The 27568-nt window shown below is 58.3% G+C and overlaps 2 protein-coding genes across 3 annotated transcripts; both read left to right on the forward strand.

Annotated features, from left to right (window-relative positions):
* Window positions 1-368: 368 nt before the first annotated feature.
* Window positions 369-26364, forward strand: LOC123635710 (bone morphogenetic protein 8A). Its single transcript, XM_045548168.1, has 7 exons — window positions 369-702; window positions 12394-12583; window positions 13020-13168; window positions 21753-21947; window positions 22765-22844; window positions 23992-24102; window positions 26215-26364. Exons 1-7 carry the CDS (start codon window positions 369-371, stop codon window positions 26362-26364), a joined length of 1209 nt encoding a protein of 402 aa, XP_045404124.1.
* Window positions 15939-17727, forward strand: OXCT2 (3-oxoacid CoA-transferase 2). Of its 2 annotated transcripts, XM_045548167.1 has the most exons (2): window positions 16041-17294; window positions 17376-17727. In XM_045548167.1, exons 1-2 carry the CDS (start codon window positions 16041-16043, stop codon window positions 17598-17600), a joined length of 1479 nt encoding a protein of 492 aa, XP_045404123.1. In that variant the 3' UTR covers window positions 17601-17727. The 2 variants fall into 2 exon arrangements, with proteins under 2 accessions (XP_045404122.1, XP_045404123.1); XM_045548166.1 differs by having other exon boundaries at window positions 15939-17727.
* Window positions 26365-27568: the final 1204 nt, after the last annotated feature.

The following is a 27568-nucleotide window of genomic DNA, read 5'->3' on the forward strand; positions in this document are numbered from 1 at the left end:
ACGGGGCCGGGCCGGGGGACTCGCGGGTTCGCGCCGCCGGGATCGCTGCGGGAGCTCGCCCGTCTCCCCTGCCCGTTGCGCGGACCTCGGCCTCAGCCGGACTGGCGGGCACGGCGGTGACAGACGGATTAGCCGACGGTCCCCAGTCCGCGCAGTACCCTGCCCAGAGGCTGTGGGTGCCCGTCCGCACGGCCCCGGGCCGGGACAGGTGCGGCGCGGGGACCGCTCTGGGATCGCTCTGAGGCCGCGGGCGACGCTCGCCCCGTCCCGCCGGCCGCCGAGCCCAGCCGGCCGCTCACCGTCGGGGCGTCCCGGCCCGCGCGGCCCGCGGAGCTGATGCGCGCCCGCTGAGCCCCGGCCGGCCCGCCATGGCCGCGCGCCCCGGCCCGCTCTGGCTCCTGGGCCTGGCGCTGTGCGCGCTGGGCGGCTATGGCCCCGGCCCGCGCCCCCCGCCCGGCTGTCCCCAGCGTAGTCTGGGCGCGCGCGAGCGCCGCGACATGCAGCGCGAGATCCTGGCGGTGTTCGGGCTGCCCGGGCGGCCCCGGCCCCGCGCGCCGCCCGCCGCCGCCCGCCTGCCCGCGTCCGCGCCGCTCTTCATGCTGGACCTCTACCACGCCATGGCCGGCGACGACGACGAGGACGGCGGGGCCCCGGAGGGGCGCCTGGCCCGCGCAGACTTGGTCATGAGCTTCGTCAACATGGGTAAGTGCGGGCCTCCGGGATGGCATCGGGGACCCCGCGGTGACCGTGTGGACGGCGGGCTGAGTGTAAGGGGCCCGGCGCCCTCACGGTGGCCCGTCGGGGAGTGAACACGAGCTGCATCCTCGGGCAGTGCCAGACCTTGGCCGGGAACCGGGAGTCACGGGGGATGGACGCAGCCCACAGGGGCGTGGGAACTGCCCTGGTCAGGGAAGGTCTAAGGCACGTGGGGCTCCCGGGGCTGCAGAGTGGGCAGGAGCAGCGGGGAATGTGGACCCCCAGGGGCTGCATTCGCCCCCCGCCCCCAACACACCCAGGAGTAAGAGTCAGGCGACGTCGGTGCCCACCCAGGCCGCACCAGGAAGACAGCCTGGTCCTGGGAGACAGATGAGTAAACAGAGGCTGGGATGCTGTCACTGTGATAAGGGCAGTGCTGAGGAGACGGACAAAGTTCAGTGTGGAAACCCGTGGTCACACCATCAGAGTGACCAGAGCTGACCCACTTGCCCTGAGTCCACAGCAGGCTCTTCCCTGTGCAGAGTCGCAGAGCCTGGGTGGGGCCGGCTGTGAGGGGAGCCGCTGGGGAAGGAGCAGACTCTCAGCTCGGTGGGGCAGGGACTGTCTTGTCACCTTGGGCCCCAGCAGCTGGGATGTGGCCTGGCATGGAGTGAGTGTCCAGGCCTGTGGAATGGCCCAGTGGGCAGCCTGGACCCTCTCTGTTCTCCCAGGCAAAGGCCGGCTTTTCCTCTCTGCAGACAGTTTTCTCTAAACCATGGAGCCATTTACTCTTAAAGGTCTCAAAGTTATTTTTTTCCACTAGAAAACTCTCTGTAGTCTACGGTCCCGAGTATTTCCTGTTGGTCGGTCCCCCATCTGCTTTTCCTCCTGTCTGTGGCTAGTGCCAGGCAGAGGTCTGGGCTGGGCAGACAGCAGGCTGGGCCTGGGGACCCAAGGACCACAGCTCAGCCTGAAGTGGTCAGGGGAGCCGTGGGCCGAGAGCAGGGAGAGGACCCTGGCCATGGTCACCAGCCTCCTGTCACCTACAGCAGCGCTCATGACCCTCCAGCAACCCTGTTCACAGCCGTGGTCCTCATCCCATCTCCCAGATGAGGACAGGGAGACTCGGAGAGGCAATGTCACATCTAGGATGGCACAGCCTCTATGCAGCTGAGCCAGGACAGGCCCAGGTCTTCTGACTGTACATCCAGTGCTCAAGGAGGTGACATTTCTGTTGTCAGGTTAGGCTTTCAGGGTCGAGAGAGCTTTCTGAGGGATTTGGGCTGAAGAACACGGGGAACTGAGCAGCTGCACGTTTTGTGGAGTCCTCAGCCATTTGCTTCCTACACTAGGGCAGGGAGAGAGAACAGCCAAGCCTCTGCCCCCCCATGCCAGAGTTGCTGGTGGGCCGAGATGGGGAATGAGCAGCGGGAGGCAGCCGTTAACCAGTGCTGAGAGCCCAGTGCCAGGCACAGGACTCCGGCCAGTGGGATCTGGTTGCCACCTTCCCGGTTAGAGGGCAGGGTGGAGAGTTGGGACAGAGGAGCCCATATGTGGGGCTGGTACCAGGGCTCCATCCTCAGGACAGGCTGACCCAGGGCTCAGGACCAAGAAGAGTTGAGGATGGAGTCACCCAAGAATATGCCCAGGGGAGCCACCCACCAGAATGAATCACCACTCAGCCCACGTCCTGTTCCCCCCACCCCGGCATGCCCTGGGGTGGGTCAAGGCAAGCACAGCCTGGAGCGAGCTGTTGCTGTGAGTCCAGCAAGGCCTACTCCTGCTGTGTGACCTTAGAGCAGTCCCTCGCCCTCTCTGAGCCTGGGCCCTTCCTTGTAAAGTGGGGCTCCTAGTGATCGGTCCTCAGGGTGGTTGTGTGATTGGTTGATGGAGGGGGAGGAGCGTAAAGTCAGCCCCCCTCCAGAGGGTGCACCTGTGCCTGGCCGCTGTAGGCCCCAGTCCCTCCCAGCTACAGCCCAGCCTTGGCGTGGATGTGACAGGAACTTCCCCACGTGTCTTGTACGCATGTGAAACCCAGAAATGGCCAACCAAAAAGTGTCTGTAGCTATTTTTAGAGTAGAAATTAGCATGTGACCTTTCACAGCCTTACAATTCCTCATTCAATTCCTGTGAAACTGGTTTGCCAGCCCCATTTCATGGGCTCAGAGAGGTTAAGTGGCCACCCCAGGGCCACACAGCATGTTCAGGGCAACATCCACGGCCGTGGAGTCCAAATCCCAGCTTCTTCCCACGCCAGCTCTGCGTGTTTCATTAAGACCCGGGGCCTCGGACGCTGTGGGTTTAACAAGCAGATCTTTGTTCAGGGGAAGCCCAGGCTGTGGGCGGGCACAGCGGCTGTCAGAGGGCCTTCTTTATCCGGATGCACTAATGGCACCAGCAGAACTCTCTCGGTGAGAGTAGTGCTAACTGGTGATTACGGAGGCCGTCTGGGGCACTGGACACGTGCCAAGAGTCTCTCTGTGTTTAGAGCCGCAGGCCCCAGGCCCCTGAAGGTCTGAGGCCCCAGAACCACCATGGGTGCAACAGCAGGGCCCCTGAGGTGTCACACCCACGCCCCGGCTCCCACACCTGCTGCCTTCAGCCCCACCTCTCCTATCGGCCTCATCTGGCTCCTGAGAAGCCAGGCCTGGTGTCCCCAGGCCCCTGCCTGTCGATGGCAGCCTGTGGGACCCAGAGGCCGGGTGCTGTCCAGGCCTCCCACCCATGGCCCCCGGCGCCGCGTGGAGCAGGTGCTCCAGGAAGCCTGTCGTGATTTACCCTGGGGGCCAGGGCCGCGGTCAGACGGTGCCCCAGCCTGGCCTCTGTGTCCACATCAGCCCGTAGACCTGCAGCTCCTCTTTGTCCCAACAGTAATGGGGGCTGTCACCATGTGGAGCAGATGGATCCTGTCCCTGGTCCCCCGAGCCTGGGCCCCTCCTTGTAAAGTGGGGCTCCTAGTGATCTGTCACCCAGGTTCTTGTACCTTCTGCACCCGCCATTAATTCCTGCGTGTTCTGAGCCGTGTCCCTTCCCTTCTCTGGGCCTCCGCTGTCTCGTCCAGTCTACAGTGATGGTGTCAGAAAGACGAAGTGCTCCCCGCTCTGGCCCTGTGGCTCAGTGTCAGAGGCATCTTCTCACAGCATCCCCGTCCCCTGCCCCAGTGCCTCACCCAGCCTGGCCCCTCCTGAGGGAGGAAGGAGGGCAGGAAGGACCGACTCCGCTCCTCCCTGAACCCTCTCCACCAGGGCTCCCCGGAGAGGCAGATGCCTGTGTTCCAGATGGAGAAACTGAGGCACAGACAGCACTAGCAGGCAGAAGTCTAGCCAGGGGCCCTTTTGCCCTGACCTTTTCCTGAACCAGACTGATTTATCCCCGTGGTGTCTGGTGGCTGAGAACAGGGGTGTTGATGAACTAACTGAGCTGCTGGTTTGGGAGAATCGGGACTGTGTGGGGATCAGGAACCTGCCCGGGTCCTGCTCTGCCCTTATCAGCCCTGTGGCCTTGAAGGGTAATGCTTTATCTCCACGGGCCCCAGGGTCACATCCTTTGGTTCTTTACTAGGGAACTCTTTCACTTTCCCATTCGTTCATTCATTCATTCAAATAAGTTATGTAGCACCTATTACCTGCCAGGCGCAGTTCTAGTTGTTGGGGACACAACAGTGAACAAAACCAAGTCCTTCCTGTCATGGAGCTGACCTCCCAGTGGGAGACACAAATAATAAATCCATGAGCCATGAAGATAATGGTCAGGTACGCTGGACAGTGATCCCCTCTCCTGGAAACGGGAAGGGCTGAAGGACAGCAGGGCAGACAGGACTGGGGTGAGGGTTTCTGACCTGGGACTCGCACACACAGAATTGGCATCCTGACTCCAACACCTGCTCTCAGCGTGATCTGGGCTTTCCAGCCCACCTCTCCCAGCCTCAGTTTCCTCCTCTGGAACATGGACATCCTCAGCTTATAGGGCCGTTCTGGGCTTGTGTGAGATGCCACCCAGTGGTGACCATATGCTCAGAACCTCCACGTCTGTTCCTTCATTTCTGTCTCACAATGACTGTCAGATCTTTGTTTTAAAAGGAGGAGAGTGAGTGAGGCTCAGAGAGGTTAGGTGATTTTCTCAGGGCACACAGCAGGTTGTCTCCGTGCCTCCACAGCCTCTGCTCTTTTACACAGTGGCTGCCTGTCCCCCGAGCCCAGGGCCTGGCCCATCATAGGGTACAGCGAGTGCTGCTGAAATGGACTAAGTTAAATGTGAACGTGTGATGTAAATGGAGACTCCTGTTTTAAAAATATTTTTATTTTGGGATTTATAGAACTAGTGCATGTTCCTTTTGTTGAATTAAGACTAAATTAATTATAGAATTTAATTACAGAAAGTTTGTACCATGTATTCAGAAATATATAACATGGAAACTCCTAGAAATCTTCTGTCTACCCCAGAGAAAACCAGTGTTTTAATCCTTTGGTGTAGCACCGTCCCACCCCCATATTTTATCAATACAGATACTAACATTTGTGGTATTATTTTTTACTAAGTGAGATGTAAATGCTAACCGTTTTGCTACTTTGTATTTCATTAAACAATAAATCTGCCAGGCATGGTGGCTCACGCCTGTAATCCTAGCACTCTGGGAGGCTGAGGTGGGAGGATCACTTGAGGTCAGGAGTTCGAGACCAGTCTGAGCAAGAGCGAGACCCCATCTCTACTAAAAATATAAACAATTAGCCAGTCAACTAAAAATAGAAATAAAAAATTAGCCGGGCGTGGTGGCTCGCGCCTGTAGTCCCAGCTACTCGGGAGGCTGAGGCAGGAGGATCACTTGAGCCCAGGAGTTTGAGGTTGCTGTGAGCTAGGCTGACGCCACAGTACTCTAGCCCAGGTGACAGCGCTAGGCTCTGTCTCAAAAAAAAAAAAAAAAAAAACCGCAAACAAAACCCCCTAATAAATCTTTTGTCCATCTTAAAAGCTAACTGTTATAGTGACCATATGCCCAAAGGTGTTTGATTTCCCCAGGATGCTGTCTACTCAGCAGGAAGGTGTGCCTTGTGGATCCCCAACAACTCGTCCCTCCTATCTCCTTCATGCTTTCTCACCTCTGTGGTAAACACCTACTATTGCCCCCATTTGATAGAGGAGGAAGCTGAGTCTCAAAGAGTGACTGGCCCCAGGTCCTGGATCTCCAGAGCAACAGGAGCAGACATGAGAACCAGATCATAGCAGTGAGGAGGGTGGGCCCTGGAGGTAGGGCGGCAGGGTGCTTAATTATTCTGGAGTGGGGCACACTGGGTTTTCATTCTGGGTCTACAACTTGAGAGCTGTGAGTTGTTGAACAGGTAACTTAAAGTCTGTGCATCTTGGTTTCCTCACCTTTAAAATTGGGGTAATAATATAATACCTGTATCATAGTCAGTGATTAAATAGGTTAAGGCACATAAAAACTTAGCATATGCCCAGCACTGCTCAATGAATGGCCGACAGTATGATGGGGGAAGGGCCTGCTGTGTTTATCACCCCCCCACTTCCCCACCCCTCCACCCGCCTGCCAGTTGTGTACTTAGGAACCTACAGAGGAGTGGTAAAGCGCACTCCTCCAGGATTGGCTGCCTGGCGCATTGCTCCAGGATTGGAATCCCCGTTCTGCCACTTATTGTTCATGGTGGATGCTGTGGTGGGCTGCTCAGAGGTCTTCAGTGCATGCCACAGCTGCATGGAGTGCGGGCTGCTGACATCTCCAGGCAGAATTCTTCTCTGGGCATTGACTGACTGGGTCCACAGAAGCTGCCCAAGGTCAGGCACCCTCCTTGGGGGAACTCCCCTTCCAATAACTGGTTTGTGGGGTATAAATGTCCAGCCCTCTTGCCTTAAGGCGGGACAATTCTGAAAGGCCATTGGCCCCAGAGCTCCCTGTGCAGTTGGACTTGGCTGAGGCCTTTGTTGGGACTGCATCCCTCTTCCACTGTGTTCAGACCTGCTCCCTTCCTTCCCTCCAAAGAGGACTCCCCAGTATATTTCCAACTCAGAGTCTGTTGCCCAGGGAGTCCAACCTGAGATACTATTTATATGATTTTCATCTAAGTCATTTAATGCTCTGTGCCTCAGTTTCCTCATCTGTAAAATGGGAGATCTACCACCTAGGATGGTTATGAGTGTTAAATGAGTTAATCTCCAGGCAGAGGGGAGCCATGCAGGTGAAAAGCTCTTGGAGTGTTCTTGGAACTCCAGTTCCTCAAGTGAAAATCCAATCATGGCTTTTACTGCTCAGGATCCCTGAGTGTCCCTTCAAGCCAGAATAGATTTCGAGTGCCCCAGCCTGGCATTCAAAGTTCAGCATTCTAGTCAACTGAACCACATGATGTTGGCACGTCCGCAGCTTGAGGAGGCCATGGATGAGAAAAGACATAGACTGTGGAGTCCAGATGTACCCAGACCGGGATCCCACCTTGGATGCTTCTAACTGTAGCATCGTGCAAATCGTTAACTTCCCTGATCTTATCCATTGTCATCTATAGATGAGAATAATGAATACTGACTCTCACAGGGTTGTTGGGGTAGCCAGCCTTCAACATGGCCGGCCCTCAATGGTCCCTGCCTCCTGGTACACACACCCTTGTGTGGTCCCCTCCGACATTGTGCCAGCTCTCGTTTGGGTGACCAATAGACTATGATAATTGTGATGATATGTCACTGCCAAGATTTGGTTACAAAAGACCATGGCTTCTCTTTCTCTTGGATTACTTGTTCTGGGGGAAGCCATGAGGTGAGCAGCCCCAGGGAGAGGCCGCTGTGCTGAGGAATGAAGGAGTGAGCTTGGCAGCGGACCTGCCAGCCCGGGGCAAGCCTCCAGCAACTGCAGCCCTAGCTGATGGCTCGGCTGTGATCTCATGAGAGGCCCTGATGCAGACCTACCAGCTAAGCTCTGGGCCTGCTGACCCTAAGAAACAATGTGAAGTAGTGTTTGCTGTTTTAAGCTGCTGTGTTTCGGGTGATCTGTAACACAGCAGTAGATCACAAATACAATCAGGTAAGCAGGAACAGAAATGGCCCATGCAGTGTGCCTAGCACGGTGCCTGACACACAGTTCAGTGCTTAAAAAATGGGAACTGGCACATTGTTTCCCACCTTTGTGCCTTTGCCTAGGTGACTCTTCTTCATTTCTCCTTGTCAGAATTCTTCCACCACTCCCAAATATGTTTTCTAGAAAAGCGGTCTCTGAGCCCTTCTCCCCAAGGCACCCTACCTTACTAGAGTGCCCATCCTTCATTGTAGTTCTCTTACAGGTCTGGTCACCTTCTGCCTGTGTGACTCAGGGCCACATCCAGCCCCTCTTCCTCCTACTCCTTGGGAAACCCTGAACAATCTGAAAACAGGGACCAAATCTGACTCTTCACGGCACCCCCACCCCACCGTGTACCAGCCCCTGCGTGGCGGGAGCTCCGGGCAGACTGGCAGTGTTGGGAGAGGAGCCCAGCGGCAGGCAGGGGCCTGAGAGCCAGGCAGGAGCTGGGCCTGGTCGGTGGGCAGAAGGGGGCCAGCCCTCCGTCTTTGTGGAAGCCGACAGTGGGTGCCACAGCTCCCTGGGCCCTCCCCTGGGACCCTGAGTCCCCATGGGCCCTGCCTCGAGGAGGGTGGCTTCAGTAGGCATCTCGGGCACCTGTTGACAGAAGAACCTTGTGGACAGGTGACCCTCCCATCCCAATATGGCCACCCATTGACTCCAGGGCCACTCATTGCGCACCGGCTCCAAGCCTGAACGTCCACGTCATGGGCCCCTAACCTGATCTGTGACCCCTGGAAAGCCTCTGCCCCTTCTGGGCCTCAGTTTCCCCATCTCTGCAGGGTTGCCCAAAGGCCTTTCCAGCTCTGACCAGAGAATGTGCCCACTCCCTGCCGCTCACGGGGGCTCCTCCTCACGGAAACCTCTGCCCCACAGGCAGGAGGGAAGTGTCACCGTGCCCAGGTCTCTCTGGAAAATTCCCAGAGTTCAGTTCTTTCCCGCGGTTCAACTGGAGGAATTGCATCTTTCTTGCTCGCATCTCCTGGGATCTATTCTTGGCCTTGGCGGGCTTGATGTGGTGGCGCGTGGGTGTTCCCTTTTAATTTGGGGCCCGGAGCCGTCCGAGGCCCGGCCCGGTAATTACGAGCGCAGAGCCAGTTATGGAAACAGCTCTTGAGAAAAGCCAGTGAGGAGACCGGACCGAAAATACCCCAGAAGTGAAGGCCCGGGCCTGCCCTAGGCGGCGCTGAGATTTCTGGGTGCGAGGAACCCCTTCAGGACGCAGGCTGACCCGTCGTCCACCCTGTGGCCCTTCCGCTGGCCGGCGGAGGCCGAGGAGACCCGGGGGACCTTGCGTTAGGCCTGACGTGGCCCCTCGGCCTTCGCTACGAGCAGGACTGGCCAGACGGGCCCAGCCTGTCCGCCCCGGGGCTCTGGGGGAGCCTGTCCCCCACCTCAGGGCCAGGCTGGAAGGAGGCAAGTCCCACAGCAACGCGAACTGTCGGTGGCATCTGATGGAGACGCTGTGACGTGGAAGCCACTCCCAGACCAGCAGTGATGCCCCGGCCCAGGTGCCGGACACGGAGCTGCCGTCCTGGGGACAGGCAGCCCTTGGGAAGAATGGGCTGGGTCCCACCCCGCCCCTGGGGCCGCCGGAGCACAGGGCTTGCTGAGCTGACCGCTGAGAGCCTCTCGTGTCCCCCTCACGTGGCTCCGTCCCTGCTGTCAAAGGGCTTTCTGTGCGGAGGGGCAGCTGAAGCAGGAACAGGAGCCCCTGGCACAGCGGGAAGGGAGAGACCAACGGCCTGATCCGTGTGGGGTCGGAGGAGAAGGGGGCTCCTCAGCCGGGCTGAGAGGGAGGCAGCCTTTGTCACGACGGGAGGGTCGACCCCAGAGAGAGCGGCTTCAGGAGGGACTCTGGGGAGGGTGTTTGCAGCCAGAAGGCGCAAGAGGCCGAGAGGGACAGAGGGCGGGGCCAGCTCGGGGAGGGCCTGGAACACAGAGCTGAGCTCCTGTGGGCCTTGCGGGGCTGGGAAGGGTCTGAGGGACGCGGGACGGGTCACACGGGTCAGAAGTTCTGTTCTCTGAACAGCCACTCAGAGCTGGAGGGAGAGGGTGTCTTTAGAAGTCTTACTTTTTGGTCAGAAACAAGACAGATTTAGGTTGTCTGGGTGAGTCTAAATTTTGTCCGGGGCTCAAAAATAGCTGGAGCCTTTGTTGGTGTCGGGCCGATGGTCACAGGGCTGGACATCTGGAGGGCTGGCGTGCGAGTGGCAGGCGCAGCGCCCCGGACGTGGCCAGTGGCCGTGACGGGTGGAGGCCGCCTCCTGCCCACAGCAGGCCTTTCCTGGAAACGTGGGATCCAGAGGTTGTTTTAGCTGAGGCTGGAGGAGGAGGCCGAGGGTTCCATCAGCGCACGCTGGTGATTCACGATTGTTTATTTTCCTGGGGCCACAGTGAGGCGGTTCAGAAAGTAAATCCATTTGCTGCTTCTCCAGACAGAAGCCAGTTCAGTGTTTGACCATTTTGGGTAGCTTTTATAATTTTGTGGAAAATAAACATTTAGAGGTGCCTGTGGAACTAGGTATAGCTTTGTGCGTTTCCGATGCTCAATGAATTGCTTTCTGTGTATGTCTTTTCATATTGTATCCAGTGTGTCTTTGGGATTGTTGTGTCAAAGGGTAAATTCGCATGTCATTTTGTCAGGTATAGCCAGATTCCCGCTCTGAACAGCATTCCTATCAGCAACGCATAAGAGCGTCCGATCTTAACCCATTTCTCTCTCATAGGCCATACTGCGCACCCTGTGAAGAACATCCATGACTCTAGAGCCCAGAACCTTCTCCGTTTCCTTCATATAGCACTTACGATAGAAATGACATTCCCTATTTTACTTGTTTTTTTTGTTTATATCTTGCCTCCTCCATTAGACTATACATTTCATGAATGTGGAGAAATTGTCTTGTTCACTGTTGCCCAGAATAGTGTCGTACATAGAGTAAGAACTTGGTAAATTTGTTTATAAATTGAACATGATGAATTCATGGATAAATAAATGAGTAAGTGAATACGTTTATTTATGAAAAGATAATTCAAAGTCTTTTTTCTGACCAAAAATTAAGACATCAAAAGACACCCTCGGGTGCTGTTGGACAATGCACGACCCAGTCCTTCTCCGCCCTGGTCTCCTCTTGCCCAAGCAGGTCTGGCCCCGGCCCTGCCCAGCACAGCCGCTTGCCCGTCCGCCACTGGGCCAGGTCCCCACCGCGAGGACAGGAAGTGCTCCCCACATCCGTCTCGGGCCACACAGCCCGGTGCTTTTTAAAAACCTGGCTGTGGTCACCGAGCCCAGTAGCCAGAGAGAGAATTTTTAAAAAGACTCACAAACATATAATTAAAATCTCAGTGTTGGGTTTTGAGGAAGGCGCTGGGCGGCTCCCAGCCCTGCTTTCCGGAAACACAGATTTTTAGTGTTTGAAAGTGACAGGAGGCTAAAGTGAGACCGCCCTAAATATACCATCCTGGGCATTTCCGTGCAGGGAAATGTGGGATTTATTCCGCAACCGCGGACTCCGCCAGACTCTTAGACCAGCCCCCGCCGCGGGGCCGCCTCGGATCCCACCTCCAGCCCTTGCGCCAGCTCGGCCTCCAGGGAGTCTTGCAACCCGCCACTCGCCCCACCAGGCCCTGCTGCCCCCACCTGCTGTGCTCCCCGCTGGCCAGAGGCACAGCCCATGTCCTGGCCCGGCTCCCCTGCTGTGCCCCACACCTGCTGGCCTAAGGGCACCTCCACACCTGTGCAGGTGGGGTCCCCTCTGCCTAGAGCGCCCTCCCTGCCACCTTCTCCAACCACTAGAACTCCATCCCATCCTTCAAGGCCAGTTCAGGTGTCACCTCCTCCGTGGAGCCTACTCAGATCACACCACCTCGTGGGACCCTCGGACTTCCCCAGCACCTGACTGGGCCTCTCCAGCAGCTTGTCACTCCCACCCTGGCTCTTCTTGTTCCTTTCCATGTTTCCCTCCTCCCTCCTTCCTCCTTCTCCTTGTTCCAAAAAGGGAAACTGGGTCCTTTGCCCTCTGCTGTTTCCAGGTGATCACTTGCCTGCCCTGCCCTCGGGTCCCTCCACTCTAGGCCTGTGTCCTGCAGTGCCCTGACACTGCGGCAGGTTCACACTCCTGCCTCAGCCCAGCTCAGCTGTCAGCTCTGAGCCCCCCACCTCATCCCTGCCCTCCCATCCAGGCAAGGGGCAGACTCTGGATGGCCCGTGTCCCTCTGAGATGCCCTTGGTTATGTCCCTGTCCACCAGGGTTCCCCAGGAGGGCCTGGCCCTTTCCTGCCTTGGGTCCGATGTCTGTGTCCCTTTGGCCTGGGAGCTCCCAGAGGAGGGCCCAGCCTCTGTCTCACCTGCAGGTCCCAGGGCCAGCCGCGTGTTGGGGGGCTGCAAGCCAGGTTTGGGGGTGGCCAGGCGCAGGGCTCAGGGTGGCCTGACTACACGACCTCTCAGAGCCTTGTCTACATTGTGGAATCCTGTCTACACCGTGGGGCAGGCCTAGAACAAGACCATTTGCACAGGAGGAAGCTGGCACTGCCCAGGCCTCCCAGGGCCCCCCAAGGCAGTGGGTGACAGCAGGTCACCCGGCTCCGGCCACTCAGCAGCCTCAGTCACCCCGAGTGACTGGCTCCGCTTTGTCTTCCAGTGGAGCGAGATCGAGCCCTGGGCCACCAGGAGCCCCACTGGAAGGAGTTCCGCTTTGATCTGACCCAGATCCCGGCGGGGGAGGCGGTCACAGCCGCGGAGTTCCGCATTTACAAGGTGCCGAGCACCCGCCCACTCAACAGGACCCTCCACGTCAGCATGTTTGAGGTGGTCCAGGAGCAATCCAACAGGTGCCTTCCCCTGGGCCCCGGCGCCCGCCCCGCCTCCTGGTCTCATGGTCAAGGCCCTGGTGGTGTGTCCCACCCACTGGGGGCTGGGGTGGGGGAGGGGAAGGATCTGCTCCCAGAGGATGGAAAAGGGAGCCTGGGAGATGGGAAAGATGTTTGTACTGAGATCTCTGGGCACTGTGGGAACAGCCCAGAGACAGTCCTGGTGTCAGGTCCCCGTCCTGCCATTCTGGCTGTGGGACCTTGGTCGGGTCACTGAGCCTCAGTTTCTCCATCTGTATTCAGGCGCAGTAACACCTCTGTGGGCTGACTCAGTGAGATAAGGCGTGGAAGGAGCCAGCCCAGAGTCAGATGCGCCAGTGACGGGTCCCCAAGCGGACACTAGAAACTCACAGGCAGCTGTGCCGGCCACCAGTTAATTGTTCTTTCGTGTCCACAGGGAGTCTGACTTGTTCTTTTTGGATCTTCAGACGCTCCGAGCTGGGGACGAGGGCTGGCTGGTGCTGGATGTCACAGCAGCCAGTGACCGCTGGCTGTTGCACCGTAACAAGGACCTGGGACTCCGCCTCTATGTGGAAACCGAGGATGGTGAGGCTGAGGGGCTGCTCCCCCCGGGGCCCTCACAGGCTGTCCCAGCAGAGGCCGTGGTGGTGGCCTCCTTGGGCCCTGGTGTCCTGCCATTCTCAGCTGTGCCCACTGTGAGGGTCGATGAGGTCCAGAGAGGAGGTCCTGGGCAGGTGGCCCTGCTCTCCTGCAGAGCCCACATTTGAGTCTCTAAGAGTGAGCCCATGTCTTCCTTCCCCGGGACGCAGGCAGTTCTGCCCCCGGAGCGGCTTCTACATTGGGAGCTTCTGCACTGGGAAGGGAAGGAGGGGAGGTGGCTGCATCCCCAGGCTCTGAGTCCGAGAGGCCTGGGTTTGAATCCCACCTCGGCAATGCCCCACTCGGTGGCCCTGGCCTCAGTTTTCTCATCCAGAGAACGAGGATTCTCTCTCACTGCACGGGGATTTGGGGGGACAGCCTCTTTCATACCGGGCAGTGGGAAAGGCCGAAGGTGGGCACGAGGTTGGTGTGTTTGCGGTCCAGCAAGAGGGCGCGTGGGCTGCAGAGCCGGCCAGGGAGCAGTTGGAAGGAGCTGAGATTGAGAGAGGGCGGCAGGGGTAGCTGAGTTAGGGTAAACCAGGGCGAGGTATTCGGAGTTTGGGGTGGTTGATTTTGCTTAGTAGCAGGGAGGATGACAGGACCTGATTCAGGCTTTTGCAGAGAACCCTCAGAAATGCTGCCCTCAAGGGGGTGGAGGGTGACTCCCCACCCGTCCATAATGGCGACCCACAGGGACTTGCTGTCTGAAAGTGCCGTGTGGACGGGGTGGGGCAGAACCTGCACAGTGAGGAGCCGGACAAGCTCCACGTCGCCTGGGAGGAAGGTCACGTCCACACGCGCTGTGGACAACGGTGCTTACCCTCGGAGGCCGCCTCCCCCAAGCCCATAACCCCCCTCCAGCCACGAGAAAACTCTCCGCAGAATACCTGACAAGTACTTCTCAAAACTGTCACGGTCATCAAAAACGAGGCAAGTGGAGCCTAAGCAGTTGTAACAACTAAATGCAATGTGGTGTCCTGGACGAGATCCTGGAACAGTGAAAGGACATTAGGGGAAAATTTATGAAATCCGAATAAATGATGGCATGTGCTTAGTAATAAGATACCAGTATTGGTTCATTAGTTGTGACAGGGGTACCCTACCTAGTAGTGTAAAATGTTAACTTTCCCCAGGAGAAACTAGGCCCAGGTATATGGGAACGCTCTGTGCTACCTTTGACAAATTTTCTGTAAATCTCAACTGTTGTAAAATTAAAACTTTACAGAACATCTGCATAAAATAAGCAACCCCCTGACTTCAGCGGGGAGGGCAGACTGAGAAGGACGAGAGTGACGTCAGAGAGACCTGTCGGAGCCACACAGCGGTCCAGGAGGCGGCTGTGAGGGCTCGTTGGTGCGGAGATGGAGAAAGGTGGATGAATTAGGGAGGTGAGGATGTAGGTCCAGCTGGGGAACAGGTGAGGGAAGAGGGGAATGGTGGATGACATGTGGACCCAACCTGTGGATAGTTTTTAATAGATTTTTTGGCCTGAGTTGGTGGAAAATAGAGGAAGGGCAGGTTTCGGGTAGTAAGTCAAGAGTTCTTCTGTGGCTGGAATATGGAGACCCTCTGGGGTCCTACTGAGATCCCTGGACCTCATGGAAATGCTACTCCAGGGACAGGTCGGTATGGAGATCCAGGTGTGAGAAGTGCTGGAATGTAATGGATTTAAAGCCATGGGACTGGACCAGGTCACTTGGGGAAGGAATGTGTCCCTGGAGACGAAGGGGGTGGCCCAGAGCCCTGCAGCCTCCAACAGGAGGGACCAGGAAACCTGGAGGGCAAGGTGACCCAGACGCCAAGAGAGAAAAGTGTTTGCAGAAGCAGGGAGTTGTCATCTGTGTCCTGCTGTGAGCACAGAAGACAAGAACAGAGAAGTAACCAAAGGATTTAGTCACAGGAGGATGTTGATGACCAAGAGCTCAGTGTGGGGACAAAGTCTGATGGGGGAGGTGGAGGGAGAGAGGCTGTGGAGACAGTAGACAGCTCTTTCCAGAACCTTTGCTGCTGAAGGGGAGCAGAGAAATGGGGTGGTGGCTGGAGAGAAATGGGGGACAGGGCAGCGTCTTTACAGGTTAGGCGACACTCTTGCACTTCTGTGGGGGAGTGACTCAGTGGAGAGGGACGAAAACTGCAAAACTCAGGACCAGTTCAAGGGTGAGGGACAGAGGACATTGGCGGCAGGCTCTTCAGGTGCAGGGGCCCTTCCTGATGGCTGTGTGGGAGGGACAATGTGCTTCACTGTCACAATGAGGGGTGAGCCTGAGCCCCAGGTGTTTGCGGTGGAGCAGACATCCACTCTCCCGGTTGTCACAGGATTAAACCAGGGTGCCCCGCACAGAGGGAGTGCTCAGAGAGGGGTGGCTCATCACCACCATCAGCGTCCCCCTGCTGTGCCTGTTCCTTAGACACTGGCAGCTCTGGGGAGGCTCTGGCGGGTTTGCAGCTTCTGTCTGAGGCTCCACGAGGCAGGAGGGATTGGGGTGACGCCTTCCACGCGGAGCCTGAGCTCGGCTCTGCCCTGCGCCTGGGGCCTGTGTGCGGGACACGGGTGGACGGAGAGCAGCGCCGTCCCGGGCCTGCACGGGCGGCGACTCTGGCCCCCAGCTCTGGGCAGGCGCGGGCACAGCTCCGTCCTTGTCCCCGCGGCGGGCCGTTAGGAACCTGGCTCCTGGCCGCGTACACCTGGCTCCCAGCACGACCCCCAGGCGCGCGTCACGGCGCTGGCGCCCTCCCTGCTCTGTGACGCGGCGGCGGCCCGGGGCGCGCACGCGGGGCGCCCCCGGCTTGTGCCCCGGACCTCGGAGCCCGGCGGACGATGGCGGCCCGGCGGCTCCTGGCGGCGGCGCTCGGGAGCTGCGTCCCCGCCGGCCGCGCGGGGCCCGCGCTGTCCCAGGGCTGCTTCCGGCGCAGCTTTGCCACCAGCCCCCGTCCCCGCGCCAAATTCTACACCGACCCCGTGGAGATGGTGAAGGACATCTCCGATGGGGCCACCATCATGGTCGGGGGCTTCGGACTCTGCGGGATCCCCGAGAACCTGATCGCGGCGCTGCTCCGGACGGGCGTGAAGGACCTGAAGGTGGTCAGCAGCAACGTGGGGGTGGAGGACTTCGGCCTGGGCCTCTTGATGGCCACCAAGCAGATCCGCCGTGTCGTGTGCTCCTACGTGGGCGAGAACACGCTGTGCGAGAGCCAGTACCTGGCTGGCGAGCTGGAGCTGGAGCTGACGCCGCAGGGCACCCTGGCCGAGCGCATCCGCGCGGGGGGCGCAGGGGTGCCCGCCTTCTACACGCCCACGGGCTACGGCACCCTGGTGCAGGAAGGGGGCACCCCCATCAGGTACGCCCCAGACGGCCACCTGGCCATCATGAGCCAGCCCCGGGAGGTGAGGGAGTTCGGCGAGGAGCACTGCCTGCTGGAGCGCGCCATCAGGGCGGACTTCGCCCTGATCAAGGGCTGGAAGGCCGACCGCGAGGGCAACGTGATCTTCAGGAAGAGCGCCCGGAACTTCAACGCGCCCATGTGCAAAGCCGCAGACGTCACAGCGGTGGAGGTGGAAGAAATCGTGGAAGTGGGGACTTTCCCCCCAGAGGACATCCATGTCCCTAGCATTTACGTGGATCGCGTGATAAAGGGGCCGAAATATGAGAAAAGAATCGAGCGGTTAAGGTTCCGCGAACAGCAGGCTGGAGAAGCCAAAGTCGGGGACAAAGACATAAGGACGCGCATCATCAAACGGGCAGCTCTGGAGTTCGAGGACGGCATGTTTGCCAACCTGGGCATCGGGATCCCCCTGCTGGCCAGCAACTTCATCAGCCCCAACATGACCGTGCACCTGCACAGCGAGAACGGGGTCCTGGGCTTGGGCCCGTTTCCTCCAAGAGCTGAGGTGGATGCGGATCTCATCAATGCAGGCAAGGAGACCGTGTCCGTGTTTCCCGGGGGCTCTTTTTTCGGCAGCGACGAGTCCTTCGCTATGATCCGAGGGGGGCACCTCCACCTCACCATGCTCGGAGCCATGCAGGTGTCCCAGTACGGCGACCTGGCCAACTGGATGATTCCCGGCAAGAAGGTGAAAGGAATGGGCGGTGCTATGGATTTGGTGTCCAGTCCCAAGACCAAAGTGGTGGTCACCATGGAGCACTGCACGAAGAGCAACACCCCCAAGATCATGGATAAATGCACCATGCCGCTGACTGGGAAGCGCTGTGTGGACCGCATCATCACCGAGAAGGCCGTGTTCGACGTGCACAAGAAGAAGGGGCTGACGCTGGTAGAGCTTTGGAAGGGCTTGACCGTGGATGACATCAAAAAGATCACAGGGTGCGCCTTTGCCGTGTGCCCCAACCTCAGGCCCATGCAGCAGGTCACGCCCTGACCCAGGAGGCAGCCCTTGGGCGCCCACGCTGGGCTTCTCAGGGTGACCTGGCAGGGCGTCCTCAGAGGACCTGGGTCACCACAGGAAAGCATTTCACCAGCGCTGTGACAGGCTGGCCGCTGGTCTCTCAGACTTTACTGCACAGGTGGTGTTCTCTCTAGAGGGACGTGACTTTAATAAACACAAAAGGAAAACAGCCAAGGGCATCTGGAATGTTCTTGAGTATAGCAAGGTGCTCTGCGACCGTCGGTGAGGAACGTGCCCTCTTCGGTCTCTGTGGTGTTCACATCAAATTCTAGCAGCTGGAGAGTGTCCTAGCGGAATGTCACCCATGCGCCTCCCTCATAATCCAGTCACAAAATCCAGACAAAAGATGAGGGAGAAAACACCCCCACCCAGAGTAGAGCTAAAGGGCCATCTCACTACTGCCGTGACACACAGACAGACATACATGTGAATCTGTGATGGAGAAATGTGGTCTTCATGGAAGTTTCCCCGGTAGCTCCTCTGACTTTCTTCTGGGGCCTTTCACTTTGTTGGTAAAGTTTGTTTCCCGGCAGCCTCCCCTCCTCCTCCCACGTCTCTTCTCCTGGTGCCTAAATAAATACGTGACCCTAGAAGGAAAACAGAACCGTGTCCAGGGGTTGGGACCTGGTGATGGGAGAGGCGGGGAGAGACTGCTGGTGCCGACAGCCCACAGGGAAGGTTCCCCCAGAAAGAAGCAGTCTCTGTGTTGCCCAAGGCGACAGCTTATGCTAAAAGGAGGTCTAGAAACCTAAGCGATGGACTAGAGGGTTTTCTCCACTTGAGCTGCATCTGCATCCTCCAGACCAGACACCTACATCCTTCCCCCTGTTAGTGGCCCTAAGTGGCCTCTTGTGTAACAGCCCTCAGAACCCAGGAGGGGCTGTGAGGTGTCTCATCCTGAGTCTGTAGTCTCAAAACTAAAGTGAGAAGAATGTGTGTGTGTGCATGTGTGTATGTGCCTGTGGGTGCCTGTGTGTGCACTGTTGGAGATCAAGCCTGGCACGGAGCGTGCTCCTTGTAAGTGAGCTCCAGGGGTTCACACAGCTGATGGGAGCGTGCTGGGCAGAGCAGTAAGTTCTAGGTGGTCAAGGACGGCCTTTTTGAGAGGGCCCATTAGAGCCTCACCCAATGGAAGGGCTGGATCCTGGACAGGAGGGATGGCACTCGCTGAGGGGACAGCCTGGGGGCGTGGGGAAGTGGCCAGGGACCATGGCTGGGGGTGGGTGGGATGAAATGTTGTTGAGTGGACGGTGGGGCACATTTTCGGGCTTCTGGGAAGGGGCAGCTGACTTGCCCCGGCTGTGAGAGTTTCTAGCAGGAGCGTGGAACAGGCAGAGGTGCCAGGAGCACACAGCGAGACGCCCCACTCTCATTCCCAGGGAGGGTCTGCCAGAGCTGGGCAGCCTGGGAGCTGCCACCGCCAGGACTGCCCGGCCTTCCTGCAGCCAGCTGGAGCCGGGGGCCCTGCCCAAGGACGGGTGGGCACAAAGCAGAGCTGAGAGGAGGGGGGCTCTGGGCTCTGGAAGGAGGGGCTGGGGGGCTTCCCCAGGCCTGCCAGATGCAAGCTCTGAACAGAGACCAGGCATCAGTCCCCTAACCCCCATGGCCCCAAGCCAGGCCTCTGCAGTTGGCCAGGGAAGGGTGTGACTGTCCTGGCTCTGTCCCACCTTGCCCTGGGACCTTGAGCAGTTGCTGCTGTCTTTGGGCCTTCGTTGCTGCTGCTGTAAAATGGGCGCCTGGGATCGGCTGCTCGCAAGGGCCCTCAGTCAGGCTCACCTGGCCTGTGGGGCCTGCGAAGGGGTCCCCAGCACCAAAGGGTCCCTGGCTCAGAAGGTCTGCAAGGGTTTATTGGGGAATTGATCTAATATGTCGCCATGTTCTGTGCCCAGGAGACCCCCATAACTGCAGACCCTGGAACATAGGTAGTCGCACAAAAGAAAGGCAAATAGCGAACAAAGCCTGGAGGACTGATGGCCCCTTGCCCCCCGCAGCCAGGGCTCCCCAGCAGCAGACAGCCCTGGAGGGCTGCCCGGGGTCCAGAGTCGTCCCCATGGGGGGCCAGTCTGCGGAGTTCCCCTCCAGGTCCCGGCATCGGTGACTGCCGGCCACCCTGCTCAGGACACTGTGTTCCTTTCCCATGTGTCCTCTCCCGCCTGTCCCTCTGCTCCTGAGGCTCCGCCCCCTGTGGCTCTGCCACTTTCCATAACCCAGACTGGCCAGGACCCAATCTGCCGAATGGCTCTCCCGGGCCGCCTTCTGATGGCGGTGCCTGCACCCAGCACCCTCCCTGTCCATGGGGCTCTGGTCCACATTCCTCAGAGGGAGCCTCTCCCGGGCCCAGAGCAGTTGTCTGTGGCAGGTGACGTCACAGGTCAAAGGTTGGTCTCTGGATTGAAGGGTTCAATCAAGTGTCCAGCGGACACCTGGTCTGAGGCACAGCTGCTTAAGGGCCGAGCTCTGAGAGGGACTGAGGGTGGGGCAGGCGGTGTCCTCGACCTGTGGTGCGTAATGGAGACCCACGTTGTGTAACGTGCCTAACATGTAGGTATGTCTGCGTGTGTATATGTACACATGTACATGTATGTGTGTGTGCATGTCTAAGTTTATCAGTGTTTGTAACATGGAAGTGAAACGTGCTCTCGTGTAAACTGACCACTTGGCACTGTGTTTAAAGAGACGCACAAATGAGCTAGTGATCCTGCTTCTGGGACTCAGTGTGAGGAGACCTCACACCCAAAGTGCACAGGCTCTGCTGTAGCCTCATCTCTATAACGAGAGCCGGGAAATGGCCCGCGTGACTAAGGACGAGCCGCGTCTACGTCAATCGCGCTGTGTGCTCCACGGGACTTTATACGCTGGAAATGTTTATTGTGCAGACATTTTGCCAACCGGAAAAATGTTTGTGGTAAAAAGTAGAAAAGCCAGGCGTGGCGGCTCATGCCTGTAATCCCAGCAACTCAGGAGGCTGAGGCGGGAGGGTCGTTGAGGCCAGGAGTTCGAGACCAGCCTTGGCAGCGTAGCCAGGCCCCGTCTCTGAAAAAAACAACTGCAGAAAATACAGACTTCTTTCCTGGGCTGACAACTGTTTAAAACTTAAATCCATGTCATGAAAACAGCCCAGAAAAATGAAAATGAATATATAGGAGTTGAGGAGGGGGGTTAGAAATGTTTTTTCTCAAAGGTTTCTTTACTGTGGTTATTATGTTGCTTTCACAGTAAGAAAAGAAAAGAGATCACTTGAAATGCAAACAAGTGCAGGAGGAATTGTGGGTTTTGGTGAGGCTTTGCGTTTCCAGGGTCAGGGATCACGTTTTTAATGGCTTCCTGGGTCTCGGGGCGGCTGTGGGAAAAATCCCTTTTTACAGGCTTCGCTGGACCTGGGGCTGAGCCCGAGCCAGGTCCCCGCCTGCAGCCTCCTGTCTCTCTCTTGTTCTCAACCATCATGGGAACTTGGGCTCTGGAAAGAGGCCGACTCGGGTTGAGCCCTGGGCTTGGGACTGGGTTGCAGGGCCGGTCTCTGCCCCGCGGAGCCTGGCGCCTCCTCTGCGGGCATCAGGGGGTCGGTCAAGGCCCGGCCCTCGGGCCGCCCCGGCAGAGCAGGACTCGCCGAACCCGCACATGCTGCCCCGGGCTGTCCCGCTCAGAGGTTACAGGTTCGCACCCCAGACGGTGCAGGCAGGAAGCCAGGACACGGGCCTCAGGGTCCTCAGGCGGAGGTGAGAGCCCGGTTCTGGGAGTCACTGGCAGGGGCCCTGGTCACCACAGAAGCCCCTGAAGTGTCTTCTGTAAAGCGTGCACTTCGGGATTACTGTAAAGACCGAATGAGGTAACCAGTGGGGAAATTCTTTGCAACTTGCAAAACGTGTTACTAACGTCTGTGTCATGATTATCCCTAATACCGACACCTGTGGCTCATGAGGCCCCTCACTCCCCACCTCCTCCAGATCTGCCGCCAGGGAGCCGGGGCTGGACTGAGGACTCTGGGCTTCAGGCGAGGAAACTGAGGCTCAGCCGGCCCCTCAGGCCCTCAGGCTCCACGCCCCTGGACCTGCAGGGGGAGAGGTCCCTCTGTGTCCCGGCACAGGGCCCCCGCCCGTGAGTGACCCCCTCTCTCCTCTGTCTCAGGGCACAGCGTGGATCCTGGCCTGGCCGGTCTGCTGGGGCGACGGGCCCCGCGCGCCAGACAGCCTTTCGTGGTCACTTTCTTCAGAGCCAGCGCGAGCCCCGTCCGCGCCCCTCGGGCAGTGAGGCCACTGAAGAGGAGGCAGCCGAAAAGAACCAACGAGCTGCCGCACCCCAACAGACTCCCAGGGATCTTCGGTGAGGGCCGGGGCAGGGCCTGGGTTGCGGCCCCGCAGGCTTCAGCCGAGAGAGGTGGGGCAAGAACCAGGCGATGGCACAGAACCTCGGGGCCCTCGGTTCGGTCTAAGCCCTGGTCACTCTCCAGCAACCGTGCCTGACACTGTCTTTGCTCTGAGGCACCGAGATGACCAGCCACTCCGCTCTCTCCAGGCCTTGGAGCCTGTGCCCTGCCTGTCCCTGCCACCTGGAAGTCCCCGTCGCTGCTCCCCTGGGTCTCCCAGGCCTTTCCCAGGAGCCTACCTCAGCTGGAGCCTGGGCACCCTGCAGGACCCTCAGCTGTTTATGGGAAGGTCTCTCCCCAGCAGGGCCAAGCCCCTCGGGATCAGGGATAGGTCTGACCCGGCCATGTGTCCTCCTTCACAGGGAGTCAGCCCTTTGGCCGGCCTTGACGGGAGCCACTTGAACACGTGGAATGGGTGTGGTGAGGGGGGTGGCTGTGAATCAAGAGGGGTCTCCAGGGGAAAGAAAGAGGAGGCACAGGGTGGCCGAGGGGCCTCCTCGGCTGTTCGTTGGAGCATCAGGCGGCTCACAGGCTGAGGGGCAGGGGAGGCCAGCCGAGCACAGGGCTACTCTAGCCATGGGGAGCCGTGGAGGGCTCTTGAGCTGGGCCATGGCACAAGCAGAGCTCCAGGGGTGGCTTTATGAGACCACATGGTTTCCTAACATTTGTTTATTCAACAAATGTGCCCATCAGGGTGACCCCCACCCCAGTACCCCATGGGAGCTGCACAGAGCAGGAACCCCAGAAAAGACCTTGTCCTGTCTGTCCCTACAGATGACGTCCATGGCTCCAGCGGCCGGCAGGTTTGCCGTCGGCACGAGCTCTACGTCAGCTTCCAGGACCTCGGCTGGCTGGTAATTTCTGACCCTTCTCCGTCTTTCTTAATTGAAAACCTCCACCTGTAGGTCACACGTGGATCTGCAGGGAGGACTTAGAATTATGGGTGACTTCCATTTTCTCTTTCTCTGTTTTTAGACAGGGTCTTGCTCTGTCTCCCAGGCTGGAGTTCAGTGATGCAATCATAGCTCACTGCAGCCTCAAACTCCTGGGCTCAAGGGATCCTCCTGCCTCAGACTCCTGAGTGGCTGGGACTACAAGTGTGTTGACATTATGCCCAGCATATTTCTTTATATTTTTTATAAAGACAGTTTCGGTATATTGCCTGGGCTGGTCTTGAACCCCTGGCCTCAAGCCATCCTCCCGCCTCGCCCACCCGAAATGCTGGGATCACAGATGTGAGTCACCACACCCAGCCCAATTTTCGTTCTTTCCTTTTTTTTTTGAGACAAGGTCTCACTCTTTTGCACAGGCTGGAGTGCAGTGATGCGATCATAGCTCACTGCAGCTTCAAACTCCCAGGCTCAAGGGATCCTCATTCCTCCCAAGTAGCCAGGGCTACAGGCGGGCCCCACCACGCCCTGCTAACTTTTATTTTATTTTTTGTAGAGACAGGGTCTCATTATGTTGCCCGGGCTGGTCTTGAACGCCTCAGCCTCCCAACGTTCTGGGATTACAGGTGTGAGCCACTGAGCCCGGCTCCCATTTTCTTTTTGTGTTTTTCTGTTGTGTTTTCCAAGTTTTCTAAAGTGAGAATATGTTACTTATAGTGAAGAAAGGGTTTTTTTGTTGTTTTGGTTTTTGTTTTTGTAAAAACCATGAAAATGAAGACTGAATCGTCAGCCAGCTAAGCTGTCATCGCTGCTACAGGGACCTGAGATGGTGGCGGTGCCCTGTGCATTGCTGTGACTGCAGCCCGGGGGCGCGGGCGGGAGGGCAGGCTGGGGGAAGACGCAGAGCGAGGTGGGTGTGAGGGGACAGAGCTGGAGCCCTGTCTGCCGAGGGTCCCTGGGTGCAGTCAGGCCCCTGAGGGTGGGTGGATGGGCCCTGAGGCTCAGGGAGGGTGAGGGGCAGCCCTGAGTCGTCCTGTGACACGTCCTCTGACGGGACTGAGGGGCTGAGGGGAGGCAGGTGACGGGACTCACCTTCCCCCATGTCCCCCAGGACTGGGTCATCGCCCCCCAAGGCTACTCGGCCTATTACTGCGAGGGGGAGTGCTCCTTCCCACTGGACTCCTGCATGAACGCCACCAACCACGCCATCCTGCAGTCCCTGGTGAGTGTCTCACCGTCACGCCCGGGCCGGGGTGGGGGCCCTGAGGGGAGGGGGCTGGTGAGCCAGAAGGGCAGTGAGGGCACCTGCTCCGGGTCTCAGGGCGCTTTCTCTGCGTGGAGTCAGTAAGGTAGTGAACCCCACAGCTCTGCAGAAACCACTCCCTCACGGCCACGCCTGTACATGCACGCACCCCTGAACATGGCTGCAGCCCGCACTCACACTACATAGCTCAGTACACGTACACATCCGTGCACTGCACACGCGCATGTGGGTCACTTATGTCCCTGTGTGTGGACACCCAGGCTGACAGGCACCGCTCCTCACGGTCATAGGCATAGCACACAGTAGACATGCACGCTCGCACGGGGACCTGCGTGACCTTGACACACACGTGTGCCTGCGTGCACTGGCGTGTCTCGTTACCAGACCCACAAGGGGGTTCTGGTCCTGTTGCTCACTGCACAGAAAGCCGATTACTGAGGGGTTGCCAAGGAAGTGTGATACTTTATCACAGGTGACACCACTTGGGAGATGGGAGAAATGCCTCAAATCCGACCAGCTGAGGGCAGGGGTTTTGTAAGGGGTTCAGGACGGTGGCTTCGCGTATGGGGCGGTTGTGTTGAAAGCGACGCGGGCAGGAGGGCTAGTTCAGAAGTCGCAGGTCAGTGATGGTGGTGAGTGTGCTGATGTCCTTTGACGAGTCTCCATTTCTGGGAGACGACGCAGAAGGGAAAAGGGTTGGTGAAACAGCAAGATTATAACATTCTGGTCGTGGAGATCGATGGCCCCGGAAGCCCAAGCATAAGGAAGCCGCAGGGAAGGCACAGACGGGGCGTCACTTTGTGTTTGTTCGTGGGGCCGGTTACAGTCTGACCACGACACACATGCACCGCGTGAGGGACCTGCGGTGCCTTTCCCCACCCCCGCCACGCCGCGGGCAGGGGGAGTCCAGGCTCCGGCTGTCAACCCCCTGACATTGTCCTAGTTTCTTCCTCAGCCGTTTGTGTTTTTTCCAGACGGTGGGGTTTTCATGCCTCAGTGTCTGGAGCGGCTTTAAAGGATGAAGAAAAGTTTCTATGGAAACATCGTTTCTGCTGCCTATTGCTAAGTGTTTGTATGGCGATTCTGGCATTGACTTCCTTCCAGAACTTTTTACCCAGAATCCTAGTTCCTAGGATCCCTTGGCCTTATGCTTTTCTAGTAAGAGGCTGTTCAAAGGTGATGCCCAGTGTAAGGGGAAAGGAACTGGCAAAAGTGGCTGTGAGCCTGTGACACTTCCTTTCTCAGGGTCACATGGCATTTTCAGGATGCCTGGACAAGCTCAGGGGGATGATAGGACTCATGGGGTGGCCCAGCCCAGCCCAGCTTTGTGCTGGGTGGCTCTCGGGTCCAGGTGAAGGAGGTGCTTGGGGAGGTGATCACACCTCCCAGGACCCTGTCCCCCCTGCCCCCCACCCCTGCCACTGCCTCAGCCCAGGCCCCCAGCGGCTCAACAAAGGCTGAGCCACCAGGCAGCAAGGAGGACGGGCATTGCCCCCTGGGGGAGACTGTGGGTGAGCAGGTCAGCAAACCACCACCACGGCCACGCATCCTGTGATGGAGAGAACAGGCCCTGAGGGGAGGGTGCCAGGCTGGGCCTCTGTGCACAGGGAGGATCCGTGTTAGGAGCCAGAGGAAGAATGTTCCAGGCAGAAGGAGCAAGTGCGAGGCCCTAAGGCAGGAGCAAGCCTGGGGGGTTCAGGGCCAGCAGGGAGGTGGGGCTGGGGCAGAGGGCAAATGGGGGCGGAGGGAGGTGATGCTGGGAATGGGCAGGCCACTCCCCTCGGGCCTGGGGGTCCCGGGAAAGGAGGGTGGTCTTATTCCAAGTCCCCTGGGAAGCTGTGGGGGCGTTTAGCAGGGCCTGGCTGCTGTGGGAGGGTGGGCAGTAGGGGTCAGTGGTGGGAAAGGCAGGCAGACCAGTGAGGGCTGCTGTGGTCACCTGATGGGGCATCCTGGAGACAGGCCAGGGCGGGGAGCAGGCCGAGCCTGGGGAGGCTCGGAGGGGGGGGCCGGGCTGGGGAGGCCTTGGAGGCTGCGGGGCTCATGCCCCTACGTGTACCCCTCACTGCCCAGGTGCACCTGATGAAGCCGGATGCAGTCCCCAAGGCGTGCTGCGCACCCACCAAGCTGAGCGCCACCTCCGTGCTCTACTATGACAGCAGCAACAATGTCATCCTGCGCAAGCACCGCAACATGGTGGTCAAGGCCTGTGGCTGCCACTGAGGCCCTGCCCGCCCAGCCCCCACCCAGCCCTGCTGCAGCCACCCCTTCCCATCCGGGTCAGGCCCCGCTCCAGAGACAGGAAACCCTCAGCCCCGGCCAGACCCCAAGCAGGGCCCTCAAAATCATGTCCTTGCCCCTCCCTGCTTCAGGCCAGGGCTTGGTCCTCTCCAGGACCCTGTGCTCCCCTCCCTCTGCCTGATGTGTGTGTGCCCATCCTGCCTCCAGCCCTGGTGGTCTGAGTCATCCATAGTGTGCTGCCCAGTCACCCCCCGCTCACCCCAAGCCACATAGGGACCAACTCTTTGGGGTTGGCACGAAATTCCTGTCTGAGGTCCTGTCCATGCCCATCAGTGGCCTAAGCTGTCAGAGGATGTGGGATGACCTGGGAGGCACCTGGACCACGACTGTCCACTTTGGGCTCTTCATTATCCATTACAGGGTTTGGGTATGTATAGGGGGGTGTCTGCCCCTCCACCTCCACCAGTTACCTGCCACTCCCAGGTACAAGACTGGGCATTTCTGGAGAACAGTTTAAAAGCGTGGACCTGCATGGTATACAATATACCATGTTGTATATTCATGGTTCTAAGTTATTGATCCACTGACCACAGGTAGGCATGTGGGGTCAACTCAAGAAAAAGCTGAATGAACTGCACGATTTAGGGCTAAAGCCAATGGCATTCATCTTTCAACCTGCGCCTGCCTGTGCTATCTGGGAAAGAAATACAGTGCGTGGACATTTTGCTTTGGAGAAACAGGAAAATCCTGGAGGCTTCCAGTTGACCCACCTATCTGCCACTGTGTTGACCCATCAGGAGCTCAGTTCTGGGGCAAAGTTTTCTTTCTGCTGAGCAAGCACGGCTATTGCATTGGGTGGCCCAGGACAACGCGCAGTGCAGATCCATCATTTCCCTTTCCCTTCTGCACGGCAGACATCAATAATCGATCTTGATATTTTACTCTTTCAAATCTGGACAGAATTTCCAAATCATCAGCACAGGACTCCAGGCAGCCACTGCCAACAGAGCAAAGTTGGCCTGTGAAGTGAAAACCGTTTGCCATCTTCTGCCATGCTAAAGAGCAACCCATTCCCCCCAGAGCAATGTATCTGCAACACTGGGTGGCCTGTGGCGAGGCCACGGGCTTGTCAGTGTTTGTGTGCAGGAGTTGTTAAAAACAGGCTGGTCACCAAAGTCTGCATCAC

Source organism: Lemur catta, chromosome 3 (genome assembly GCF_020740605.2).
Source record: "Lemur catta isolate mLemCat1 chromosome 3, mLemCat1.pri, whole genome shotgun sequence".
NCBI classification, from domain to species: Eukaryota; Metazoa; Chordata; class Mammalia; order Primates; family Lemuridae; genus Lemur; species Lemur catta.

Excerpts from the sequence above, each read along its gene's own strand:
- LOC123635710 (XM_045548168.1), top strand. The coding sequence starts at position 369 with ATGGCCGCGCGCCCCGGCCCGCTCTGGCTCCTGGGCCTGGCGCTGTGC. Across the intron at positions 703-12,393 it reads CATGAGCTTCGTCAACATGG|TGGAGCGAGATCGAGCCCTG; the intron begins GTAAGTGCGGGC and ends TTTGTCTTCCAG. Across the intron at positions 22,845-23,991 it reads TCCAGGACCTCGGCTGGCTG|GACTGGGTCATCGCCCCCCA; the intron begins GTAATTTCTGAC and ends CATGTCCCCCAG.
- OXCT2 (XM_045548166.1), top strand. The coding sequence starts at position 16,041 with ATGGCGGCCCGGCGGCTCCTGGCGGCGGCGCTCGGGAGCTGCGTCCCC.